A 12,620-nucleotide genomic window follows, 5' to 3' on the forward strand; every position below is an offset into this window, starting at 1 on the left:
CAAGGCGTCCCACTCGCCGTCTCAGCGAGAGCAGATGATAAGGGCTCGGTGGAAGGGTAGGAGGGGTCGGGGAGAGCGGCCCAGGTGTAGCTGATCAGGGCTGGCGGGTGCTCCTGGGAAATGCAGTCCCAAGGAGCTCACGCACTCGCTCGCAGCCCCGTGCAAGTACTTCCCTCGGTGTCCCCTTCAAGGCGCTGCGGTCAACACTCTTCACGCAGCGGGACCCGCGGAGCGGGTTCCGCAAGAAGTAGGCTGGCAGCAGGCGATTCCAAACGGACAGAAACAAAAGCAGCAAGGCGTCCCACTCGCCGTCTCAGCGAGAGCAGATGATAAGGGCTCGGTGGAAGGGTAGGAGGGGTCGGGGAGAGCGGCCCAGGTGTAGCTGATCAGGGCTGGCGGGTGCTCCTGGGAAATGCAGTCCCAAGGAGCTCACGCACTCGCTCGCAGCCCCGTGCAAGTACTTCCCTCGGTGTCCCCTTCAAGGCGCTGCGGTCAACACTCCTCACGCAGCGGGACCCGCGGAGCGGGTTCCGCAAGAAGTAGGCTGGCAGCAGGCGATTCCAAACGGACAGAAACAAAAGCAGCAAGGCGTCCCACTCGCCGTCTCAGCGAGAGCAGATGATAAGGGCTCGGTGGAAGGGTAGGAGGGGTCGGGGAGAGCGGCCCAGGTGTAGCTGATCAGGGCTGGCGGGTGCTCCTGGGAAATGCAGTCCCAAGGAGCTCACGCACTCGCTCGCAGCCCCGTGCAAGTACTTCCCTCGGTGTCCCCTTCAAGGCGCTGCGGTCAACACTCCTCACGCAGCGGGACCCGCGGAGCGGGTTCCGCAAGAAGTAGGCTGGCAGCAGGCGATTCCAAAGGGACAGAAACAAAAGCAGCAAGGCGTCCCACTCGCCGTCTCAGCGAGAGCAGATGATAAGGGCTCGGTGGAAGGGTAGGAGGGGTCGGGGAGAGCGGCCCAGGTGTAGCTGATCAGGGCTGGCGGGTGCTCCTGGGAAATGCAGTCCCAAGGAGCTCACGCACTCGCTCGCAGCCCCGTGCAAGTACTTCCCTCGGTGTCCCCTTCAAGGCGCTGCGGTCAACACTCCTCACGCAGCGGGACCCGCGGAGCGGGTTCCGCAAGAAGTAGGCTGGCAGCAGGCGATTCCAAACGGACAGAAACAAAAGCAGCAAGGCGTCCCACTCGCCGTCTCAGCGAGAGCAGATGATAAGGGCTCGGTGGAAGGGTAGGAGGGGTCGGGGAGAGCGGCCCAGGTGTAGCTGATCAGGGCTGGCGGGTGCTCCTGGGAAATGCAGTCCCAAGGAGCTCACGCACTCGCTCGCAGCCCCGTGCAAGTACTTCCCTCGGTGTCCCCTTCAAGGCGCTGCGGTCAACACTCCTCACGCAGCGGGACCCGCGGAGCGGGTTCCGCAAGAAGTAGGCTGGCAGCAGGCGATTCCAAACGGACAGAAACAAAAGCAGCAAGGCTATGTTTACAACCCCAAGGCATAACGGTTGGAGACCCATACACAATTGCTGGGAGGCGCTCGATTAGGACGAGCAGGAACCTCTAGAGAGGACCACACTCCGTAACAGATATCTTTCCCCAACCGTACGAGGATAAAGCTTATTTCTTTTGAAGGGCAGCCAGGGCAATAGGTGTCTTTTCATAAACATAATTGCGGGGAGGCGCCCGACTCGGACGAGCAGGCCCCTCTGGAGGGAGTAACATGGTAGACAGATACCCTCTTTTGAATTCTAAAGAGTATATAGTTAATCTTCAAATGGGAGCAAGGAAAATAGATGGTTCGATAGGAATACGGATTTATGACCCGCATAACGGCATCCACTCAGAGCCATAATTACATTTTAAGGGGAGCCCTATGGGAGAACTCATTGCTAAACACCGTGCACATTGTAAAATAGACTACGTGTGTTTTCACTCGCAGAATGCATTGTGGGTCCCAAACAAGACGCCATCTACAAGAAGAGGTAACTTTCAGCATGAAAAATCGCTAATTACAAGAACAGAAAAGATGCTGCCTGGCCAGCGGTAGAATAACACTAACCATAGGAAGGCGGATAAACTAACAAGAAGGTATGTGATATTGTAAAACCATCAGCAAGTCATGTCTTAATAAACCTCCTTTGACCTATAACTATAGTGATTATCAGCATACTGGCAGGTCTGACACCATGTATTGTCCCTCTATAAAATTTAGACTATTGGAGAGAGGACGCACCCGGCACTGGGTTGAGAAGGTTAACATATCCCAGAATTGCTCGTGGAGTCCCAAGAAATCAGTACTTCACTTACAATGTGAGACATTGTAAGATAAGGTAAGCCAAAAGAATAGTAACATACATAGGGAATGTGAGCAATGTTTTTAGAGTTCAAGCAGTGGGAGTGTATAATTGTTGATGGCATGGCTGTGCACCATTTATTTTTTACAGGTAATTGAAACACCGGCACATAGAGAAGCAAGGTCCGGGGTAGGCACTTAGGAAATACTTCCGTCGAAGCATACAAGACAAGTTGCAAAATACGCTATGGATATTAGAGACAGGTAACTAGCCACTTGCTTTCTAATTTATAAAGCCAGTAGTTAATGTTGGGTGGAATAGCACTGTGGGCACTCTGCTCACAAATACTATTTGTATAAATGTTAACTCCATGAAGGCTGTATGCTACATACACCCACAAGGTATTGTGACAAAATCGGTAACAACAGGGGTAAAGTTAGCAATCAAGACTCACTGTCTTTTGTTTATATCTTTGAACTAAATTTCTTTTTTCTTTCTTGTCAAATTTGTGTCTATACTTTTTCTTTTTTACCTGGCTAAGCTCCTCTCTAAGTAGCGCTTAGGAGTCAATAGCCGCATTTAAGATAAATGTTATGAAGTGTCACATTCGCTTGATATGATAGTATATATAGGAGAAATTTTAAAAATCTTCTGGGGTGTTAAAAAAAAAACAGATAATGTTGACCTTTTTTCTCCTTTATAATTGCAGAACTTTCTTCCCCCTCTTTCCACCCGTTCTAAAGTAATAAATAACAGGTCCTGAAAAGATGGTTGAAAAAGTATATCACCATTGAAACGTACGTCGGCCAGTGATAGAGTGTGGCACCCCAGTGATCAGCACAACAACTGAGGGTTGATTTTATCACCCAGTTTCCATCTGTGCATGCAGTGTTGTTCTGGGGTGGAGAGAATGAATGTATTCAGTGGAAGAGACATGAGTGGTGAGTTGAGAGAGGTATGACTGGATGTGAGGAATGGTAGATTCAAACTATTACTATGTCATTAATGTGACTTTTAAAATGTTGAAATCACGTACACGTATTGTATAGAATTATTTGAAATATGATACTGTGATTGTAATACGCGAAGTTTTTTTCTATTTAATAAAAAGGATAGAGAATTAAATAAAAGAAGAAAAAATAAGCAATTATTCTGTGTGGAGTACAAAGTTTATTATTCCCCGTATTTGAGCTTCAATAAGCTGTTAGTTAAAGAAATATAGGTCTGGATGGAACTCTACTTTGGTAGTTGGGTTTGGTTGTTTTCTTCCCCCTGTTCCCTGGCCTTTACAACATTGGAAGTAACTGGGAACACATGATCTGTAAAGCAATATTCAACTTACCAGATCATGCCTTCAAATAGGTTGTGAATAATAAGGTGAGACTGAGTGACGACAATCAGTAGAGTCACATGAGTCCAGCCAAACTATAGAAAAAGACAAAAATGCTCGAGTTAGCGTGAGGAAAAACAACACACTCAAAATAATATTTGCAGCAAAACAGCAACATGAACCCAAAAAGGCTGTTCCTAAAGATCAAATTACTTCAATATGCAACTTTATCAGAAAATTTGCTGCGATGAGGCTAAATTAAAGGTTGACTCAACTGTAGTGCCATCATTATACAGCTAGGTCTAGATAATTATTTTTCTTTTGTTCTTATTCAAACATAATTTGCCAACAAAATCATTCAATCATTCCAAAAAGGGAAAATGTCAATACTTTCTTTTAAAAAATATACTCCAGAAAAATGTACGAATTCTTTAGAGGTGCACACTGCCAGCTGGTGTAGAGGGGGACAGTTCTACTAAGTGCACAAAAAGGTTCTCTCCTTTCAAGACGGAATAATATATCATGACATCCATTCTTGAAGGGTGCACCAGTGATTAGATGGGAGGGGTGGGTTGTGAGTCAAGAGAGAGAGGGTGCTTGAACTTGTGTTCCCATGTGTTGGCAGGTTTCGAGATCTGGTATGGAAACAAGTGAGAAAGACTACACAAGGAGAGAGAAAGGAAGGGCTAGCTCTATTTTGCGAGGAAGAAGGGATGGGCAGAGAGAAGAAGGAGGAGATGTGGTTGGATTGGAGGAGATGGAGGGTGGGACCTGCACACCATAACCCACAATAGTGGAGATTTATGTGCTTCTGATTTTCCAGTCTCGTTACAGATAGGCTCTCAGTTACCTCTAATATGCCAGGGCACCTCTATTATCACATAAGAGGAAGTCGCCCTCTCTAACATGGACAGTTAACACTTCTGTCCATCATTTATAACTCAAGAAGGTGTACCTTTCACCTCTCACGTTATTAGCAGCCTTGTGGGGAAGTGCAGGTGTGCAAAATCCTGTGTGAGTGGTGGCCTCTCCTTTTTCAATCAATCCACAGCTTGAAAGGTATCCCGGAAAAAGTAGACTGGGGTCCCCCTTATCAGGATTTTCCCTCTATCATATATGGACTTTCACCTCTTTTCTCTTGATACGCAAAAATAATTGTAAGACCTGCTCTTCACATCAATGGGTTCTGCTTTGGGTACTTCAAGAGGAAATAACGCCTTATGCCATCGACAACTAATTCTTAAATAATTTCAAGCTCTTCCAACATCCAATGCACACAGTCCCTTTGATCAGATCCCCTTCTTCCTCAAGGACTCCCAACATCCAAAGATTTTTAGCTCTCGAGGTCTTTCCACAAGTTTCATTCTCCCATCATTGTCACTTGGTGTTAACATTGCTATCAGGCATTCTAACATTTTTTTAATGTCTTCCTGCACTTCAGTTACAGCCAGACTGGATTAACTTCTCAATCTGTGTCACAGTTTAGAGACCTCACCAAATCTTGCAGCCTGTCAAATTTTGAGGTTTGCCTGAAGTTTTTTTTATCAATCTGTTGCAGCGTAGCCATTATTCCTGTGGAGAGTAGTCTCCCTGGGATACAAATGAGGAGTCTGCTTGGCTCATTGTTTTTGTTGCTAACTAATGGTACCCCTCTTAGAAATAAAACATCTGATTTTCTCCCTCTCCTTGGGAATTTTGCTTCACATCTCCATTGGATTATTTAGAAGAAAGGAGATTTGAGGGCATTGTTGTCATGTACCTGCTAGAGGTAGTAGCCTCTTTGGTAACACTCAAGCCTTTCTCCCCTTTTGTATAGAAGTACATCCATTCTATTGTGGGTGTGCACCAGCTCTTGTAGGGTCTCCACAGTTCAGTAAACTCTTTTTAGGCACAGCAGGTCTCAGGGACTGCACTGCCATCCAAGCAACTCTTGGGTGCCTTTAGCTGCAACCTCAGTACTCGATGCAGTTGAAGTAAATCATCTTTGCAATGCGGTCAATGGTTTTGAAATGTCTAGTTTCAGCTTCTGCAGCATGAGCTATTGCCCTCTGTGTACATTCTTCCTTCCATTCCTTTCTCAAACTGTGCCGCAGACCCATTTCCAGAACTGGCCCACATTACTTCGTAAAGAGGGTGCAGATTCTGCAAGAACTTTGAACTAGGGGGCACTGTATGATCAGATGTGAGATGGTGTCATACCTTATTCCTCTCCCCCACCCCAGCTCTATCTAAGACACCACATTGGACATGTGTGGTTGGGTCCCTGAACCTCGGTTTCATCCACACTTTCCTCTTGATGCCCTTAAGCATGCAAGGCACGTCTCAATGCACAGAGGTCAAGGCACTCCGGAGAGCAGAAGAACCCCTTCTAGTCATCACTTCAGGGACAAATGTCCACAACCAATATGTTCAATATGCAGTTACAAGGCCCCATTCAGGCATCTCATACGATATGCTAGTTCCTCAAAAAAATGCTTATTTCATGGCAGACTTGTGAATGGTGGGACCTTTTGGACAAAAAGTACGGATGGTGTCAATTGACAGCAGAGCGACAATTTCTTCCTCGTAGCTTAGTCCAATCTCAATATGTGTGAAGTAAGGTAAAGTCAGAAACAAAACAGAGATGGCAAGACCTGAATGCCACCTTGAATCAAAAACAGATTTCCAAAGAAGTCCCACTGAGAGCGAATGGAAGCCACAGAATAAGCCCGTGTTAGAGGTGGGCAACCCCCAAAATGTACACGGAGGGGAATGCCAGAGCAAATCAGAAGTCTCCTTGTCCCTAAGGACCGAAGTACAAAGCGAGCTATCGGAAGACCCCCCTTGCCCCATCTTATTAGTAGTGGAACGAGCTAACGGTAGACATCAGATGCGCCACCTCCCTGAAGAGTCTCAAGACCTGGCTCTTCGGCTGAACGGAGCTGAGAACCTCCCCCGCCCCCATCGCCTTGAGACCCTCACGGGTGAGTAGAGTGCTTACAATTCCCTGATTGATTGATTGTACAGCAGATGGCAGGTGTTTAAGATTTGAAAACGTTTTTGACATCTTAAATTAATACATACGACTACTGCACTGTCAGTTATTAAAATGACACAAGGAATGCCTTTAAACAGCACCATGAATAAAACAAAGACAATTACATTATTGTAATGTAATATATGGATGGTCAACAGCATGATTAAACCTGAAGCAATATATACAGGATTGAACCACATATGCATTACAAAGCACCCTAAACTAAAATGAGACACGGTGAGGCAAAATGACTTGCTTGAGACCAAGCATTTTGGTCACACTGTTAAGCTGGGATGTGAGTGCAGGCCTCCTAGTTAGGGAGTCTCAAATCAGGAATCGAAATGATCACATCTATGCAACAAAATAACTTCAGACAACCCCTACACTTCAGGAAGCAATTAAAGAAAATGAAAATACAGTTGCCTTGTATGCCAACTAACAAAGCTACATGCAACATAAAAATGTCTCAGCTCCTAATGGGAGGCACAGATGTTTACGGGAAGAAAGGCTCTCTGATTTCAACAACAGAGAAATACAAAAGACTATCTAAGAGGCGCTACAAGGAGTGCCAACATTTAATAAACAACCTATTCGAAGTTCAGCATAGTGTACAAAGCTGAAGCATAAAGTTATTTACAACACAACCTCCATATTGATGTAGAGACAAGTTCTTATAACATTTGTAATTGCCCCCTTCTAAAATAGTCAAAGATCAAGTTTGGGGTGAAATACCTGGATGGATCTTCAATGGATCATAGAGGTGATTCAGGAGACACTGAACCCTAGTCTCACCACAAGAGATGACAAGGAGGTTTTCCATAAGAGAAAAACATCCTTGAGAACATGCAGCTGAAGGGAGACGCCTCCTAGCAATAGTTAAAGAGGATCTGCAGCATGTTTTCCTCTGCACAAAATAAATAGGGTCAAAGCGTATGTCCACAAAGGTGGATGAGAAGGAAACTACTAATTCTCCAAGAAGCAGGTGTGTGCTCTTTGCCTCATCAGAAAATCAAAAGATAGCTTCATCCAAAATAGTTTTTACGGTAGCACCTAATCTGACCCAGTAAGCAGGAGCACAAAAGGGAAAGGAAGGCGTCAATTGCTCAACCCATCAACAGGCACTAGGCTGCCATTCGCTGAAAGAGGGGGAGAATCTTTGCACACCTAGAAAGTGGGGCCAAGCCCTTTATTGAAACAAAACCTACCCGATGCAGAAGAAGTGAGCAAATAATATTGCAGCCCCAGTGCAGAAGAAGTAATGCAGAGCAACCTCCAATGCCCCTGAGGAAAGAAGGTGAATCCAAATAAGCTGAGAATATCAAAATGTGATTTTATTTCATGTCTGCTAAAACTTGAGCTGGTATTTGATACTGCCGATCTTGTCTGACTCCGTGGACACACAACGAATAATATTGTTTTTTCCTTTGGGAAGTGTATTTCCATTCAGAAGTTATTACTAAATTGGCCGATGCATTATGCGCATTCACTCTTGTAGAGTTTAATCACATTGATTTATTAGCTTCCAGTGCAGATGAATTCTGTTACAAACTAAATTACAATTAAGGAAATATTTACAAATTTTTACTAACTGCATACTTTATGTATAATACAATCATAGGAAATGATCGCAATGAGTAAGGATGAAGTCCAGAAGCAGCAGTGAGCTCCATAATGTTCTTTCTATCGACATAAAAAACGTGTTAGTGCCCAAACTATCCCTGCAACGTTTAACCTCTAACAAACACCTTTCCTAATTACAAGGGGAAGAATTGATAATTTCTTGGCAAAATGTCAATTTGAGAAGATTCCTTACAGGGAGCACTGGACAATTATCCTAGTTAGGTGAGTTAGTATAATTCCCTGTGGCTAAACTGTTGGCATGGAAACAGTTTTTACTGATGTACTTTTATGGCATTACTTTGCTGAATAAGGTTTGTTTCAATTTCGAATCAGCTAGTAACAGAATCGGTGCTATGTGAGTAACAGCTGTCAATCCCTTTAAAAAGTGGCACACTATACCAAAGCATTCTGTTGCAGGATCTTTCCAAGTGTGGTACCCTGAAACTGGAAGGCAGCGACTCAAAATAATATCCCACTCTGATGTACTTTTGAGGCATTCCCAAACCGCCTTCGCTGGTGTGCCTGTTTATAAATTGGGTGTTTAGTCTGCAGAAGCTGAACAAAACAATACTAGGTGGGAACATGGTACAAAACACTGGTGTTCTTCAAGTCCAATACAGAAACCGCTATCAAACTTACCATATAGAACTGCAGGCGATAGTGCTTCTTGACCAGACTGAGAACAAACATGCAGAAACCTGACGAAGAGCAGAAAGAGGGATATATATTAAGAAACCCAAAATGTAAAATACATTAAGATTCTGAAATGCAGCCTGAGTGGAGTTAAGTGGCTCACCTTCCAGCGTGAATGACTAGTAGTGTCAAAAACGTTGAATCACAGAAAGCCATTGGCTCAAAGGGAAGCCTTGCAAACATTTCAAGAATAACATTTCTATAACCTCTAACCAGAGAGAAAACAGACAATTCTTCAATGAAAAAGACTACACGCTTCAACAGAAACCAGAGGTGAGCATCACGTATCAACTAAAATTTGTTTTTCAATAGCAATCAGGCACATTACAAATACATTTCAAAATGTTCTTCAAAAGCAAGATATACATCTCTTTGAGAACAACTAATAAACAACACTGAGTTATTTACTTTTTTGATACGCCTTTGCCCTTTTATTTTGCCTTGAAATATTCAGCTCTGGATTCTAAATAATTCACACAGTATAAAGATAGCTCATAAGGTAGCTGCCTTTAATGGATATGTAAGGTGGAGAATAACACCCAGCACTTTCTTTTGGAGAAATAAGTGGAGGTTCAAGGAAGGTGCCAAATATTCCCCTAAACAGAATGAGCAGATGAGAAGTCATTTGTTTCAGTTAATTCATAAATAACCTTGAAAATCACTGTAGACCGAAATTAACAAAGTGTTTTGTACACAGTATGTGTCACTTTGCGGCCATCAAAAACTGCAGGTCGAAAGGTAAAAGTTCACAATAATCAGTACCAGTGGACATTATAACTCACAGTCTGTTTGGAGGTAAGCGTGTTAGCAATCATTCATTGTAATGGACAGGCACATGAAAGTGAGCATTCCAAAGAAAGGGAAGGGGGTGGTGACCATGCAAGAACGTGCACAAACCAATAGATGTGGCAGTTTCCAGATAATTCGCAACACATCCAAATATACTTGTGAAAAATGCTCAAGCAAGTGCCTATCCAAGACTGGAAATGAAAGAGAAGAGAACAGACACTTATGTCAAAGGGGGAGCAAGGTGTAAGAAAAATATATTCACTATGGGAGATCAAAGTCTCCACCTAGAGAAACTAAAATAAAAAAAGTAAAAATGCACATAGATTTCCGTGTGTACTCTTATTATAACCTGTAGATCACCAAAGATGCACAAATTTATCCAAATGGTAGATGAAGATGAAAGGCATTATATAGGTAGACCTGAACTGCACCAATGTGACATATTCTCAAAGCTTCTTGTGACGCACCTGGTGGCAAAACAATTGACATTGCAAAAACAACAAGTAAGTATGCGCTTCTGAAACAAGAGCAGTTTATCTCCTGGTGGAAATGAAGCCATTTGCAGAGAGTGTAGGGATGGGTACCACCTCACTTATTAGAGCGGGTGCACAGTCAAACATTGAGGACTACACCGAAACAAAGATATACATTATATTTTAAGAAAATTCGGACAAAACTAACAAAAGTTACATTTGGTGCATTGTTAATTAAGGTAAAAATGATGAAAACACATAAATAATAAGTTTTTAATGTTGTTTAGAAAAATACACAAACAAATCAAACTTGTTAAAGTATTGATTTTTATTCTTGATTTTCTAAAAATATTTTTAACAATTTCAACATTTTTAACAACTTTTACAAAAAATCAATAAGATACAAATAATAGCTCATTAGAAGAGTTGAATACCGACTATTGTAGGTAATACTTAAGAATTTAAAACCACATAAAACCCTGCAAAATTCTCAAATATGCTGATAAAATATTTAGAAATGTTGAAAAGTAGTTTTCACGGTCAAATGCGCTATCCTATTGAATCACTTAAAGCGAGCATTTCATGACACTTGCATTTAAATTAGTTTTCAGTTTCAAGCATTCAACCAAAGTGGACATTTCTCGTAGTACCCATTACTTTCTATTCCCAATTTCCTTGTTTGTTTTAGTGATTTCATGTTTGATCCAGCTATGAGATAAATGGCACAGGAATTGCGGGCACTTCACAGCGGTGTTTATTTAATGGTCCTATTGGTTTGTTTAATTCCAATCTGGAATTCCTGTGTGTTTTTATGATTTTTCTTTTACCAATTTTGATCGGAGGTTCAGTGGATCTCCTACCAATTTTCGGCAAAATTCTGTTTATTTAAACTAGATTTAGCAGCATATGTTTGTTGTAAATCAACGTGTTGCACACTATCTCTCCATCTATCCAAGAACTCAAAATACTACAAGTAGCTTTTTCTAAAATGTCTATTTTAGACATGCCACTAAGGACTCTAAACAGCACAAAAAAAAGCTCGAATTATCTGGACAGGGACTATACCTGAGCACTCATTTTTATCACCACTTGGCCCAAACACTAAACCATGTTGATGTGTCAAGAAACAAAGAAAGACCAGGCATTTTTGACCAAAATGAACATTGAGGTACACATGATAATGGTCCACAGTCTTGAGGTACCATCAGGGGGAAGGAATCATGTGTTGTCAGCCTCAGCAATGGTGGCCAGGTCTTAAGAGCATGATGTGAGATAAGGAAACTACACCCTTCAATTTTGCTCTTGCATGTAACGTTCAGTTTCCATGAAAAGATTAGCAAAGACTGTGTCCTCATTCTTACTTGAGGAGCATATAACACCAAGTGGGTAGTGTGTAAGATGTATTGCTCCGTGATTCAAAGTCACTAGGGTTTCTTATGGCAAGACAGCCAGATGGTTGGAGATTTCTCTTGATGCCACTCAAGGAGACTTTGCACATAATTATCCGTAAGATTTCTAGGAGGATGTAGTAGCACCTTTCAGTATGACTGATGTGGAAGAAGATTAACAGCATTTTGACCATCAATCGGCTAACATACCTAGATGAGCTAGTCCTGCAGCAGACTTGAGAGCTAGCATTGAAATGAAGATCACCACAGGACGATATGTTTCCATTGGAAAACAATGCCTACAAGTCCATCTTCAGGAATGTCAACGCCAAGGATACTGGCGCCTGAATATCTTCCTTTAAGGATATGTCTTAGAGCTGGTGTTACAACACTATTGCTAAGCAGAAATACCAAAGAGAGAAGGAAGTGACATTACAGGTATTGAAGAGCAACCATGGGGAAATAGTGAGCAGGCGGAAAACAAAAGTGTCCTTGCGCAATGTAGTTCAACCGTACCTAAAGGACCCTAATTAATAATTCAGGTATGATGACAACTAGAACTGGTAACTATCAGGATGCTGAGACTTACTTCCAGTATGTGCAAAAAAAACCTACAAGTTCAACTCACCAGTTAATGATGGTTAAAAACTCTGACCCTCTGAAACAATCCTCAAAGGGCGAGTCACTATCATTAAATCTCTATTCAGGTGGAGAAAGAGGCTGGTGCTTTCCTCAAGCTCACTCACTGGGTCTGTGAAGAGTAATCAGTTTATACTAACATTAAAGACAGTTTTAAAATAAAGAATGGACATTTTCAAAAACCCTATCAAGAGACACACAGTCACTATGCAATCAAACTGAAAGTGACAAGGTAAGTCCAAATGATCGATAATGCATCAGGACTCCTTTTAAAGCATTTTCAATGGTGGCGATTGCCAGTATGTGGTCAATCAATCTAGGGGTCAGAGGTGGACCACTTAGACAGAAGGAAAGCCAGTATCCCATGCCACAATACTTAGAAGAGTAGCA

At 42.6% G+C, this 12,620-nt stretch overlaps 1 protein-coding gene across 1 annotated transcript in view; it reads right to left on the reverse strand.

Annotated features, from left to right (window-relative positions):
• Positions 1–12,620, reverse strand: part of CDS2 (CDP-diacylglycerol synthase 2) — a 335,907-nt gene that overhangs the window by 130,427 nt on the left and 192,860 nt on the right. Inside the window, exons 6-7 of the mRNA XM_085636351.1 lie at positions 8,888–8,946; positions 3,625–3,707 (exon numbers count right to left, since the gene is read on the reverse strand). Of these exons, the coding sequence (XP_085492477.1) occupies positions 3,625–3,707; positions 8,888–8,946 (142 nt within the window). The remainder of the gene's footprint in view (positions 1–3,624; positions 3,708–8,887; positions 8,947–12,620) is intronic.

Source organism: Triturus cristatus, chromosome 11 (assembly GCF_964204655.1).
Source record: "Triturus cristatus chromosome 11, aTriCri1.1, whole genome shotgun sequence".
NCBI lineage: Eukaryota > Metazoa > Chordata > Amphibia > Caudata > Salamandridae > Triturus > Triturus cristatus.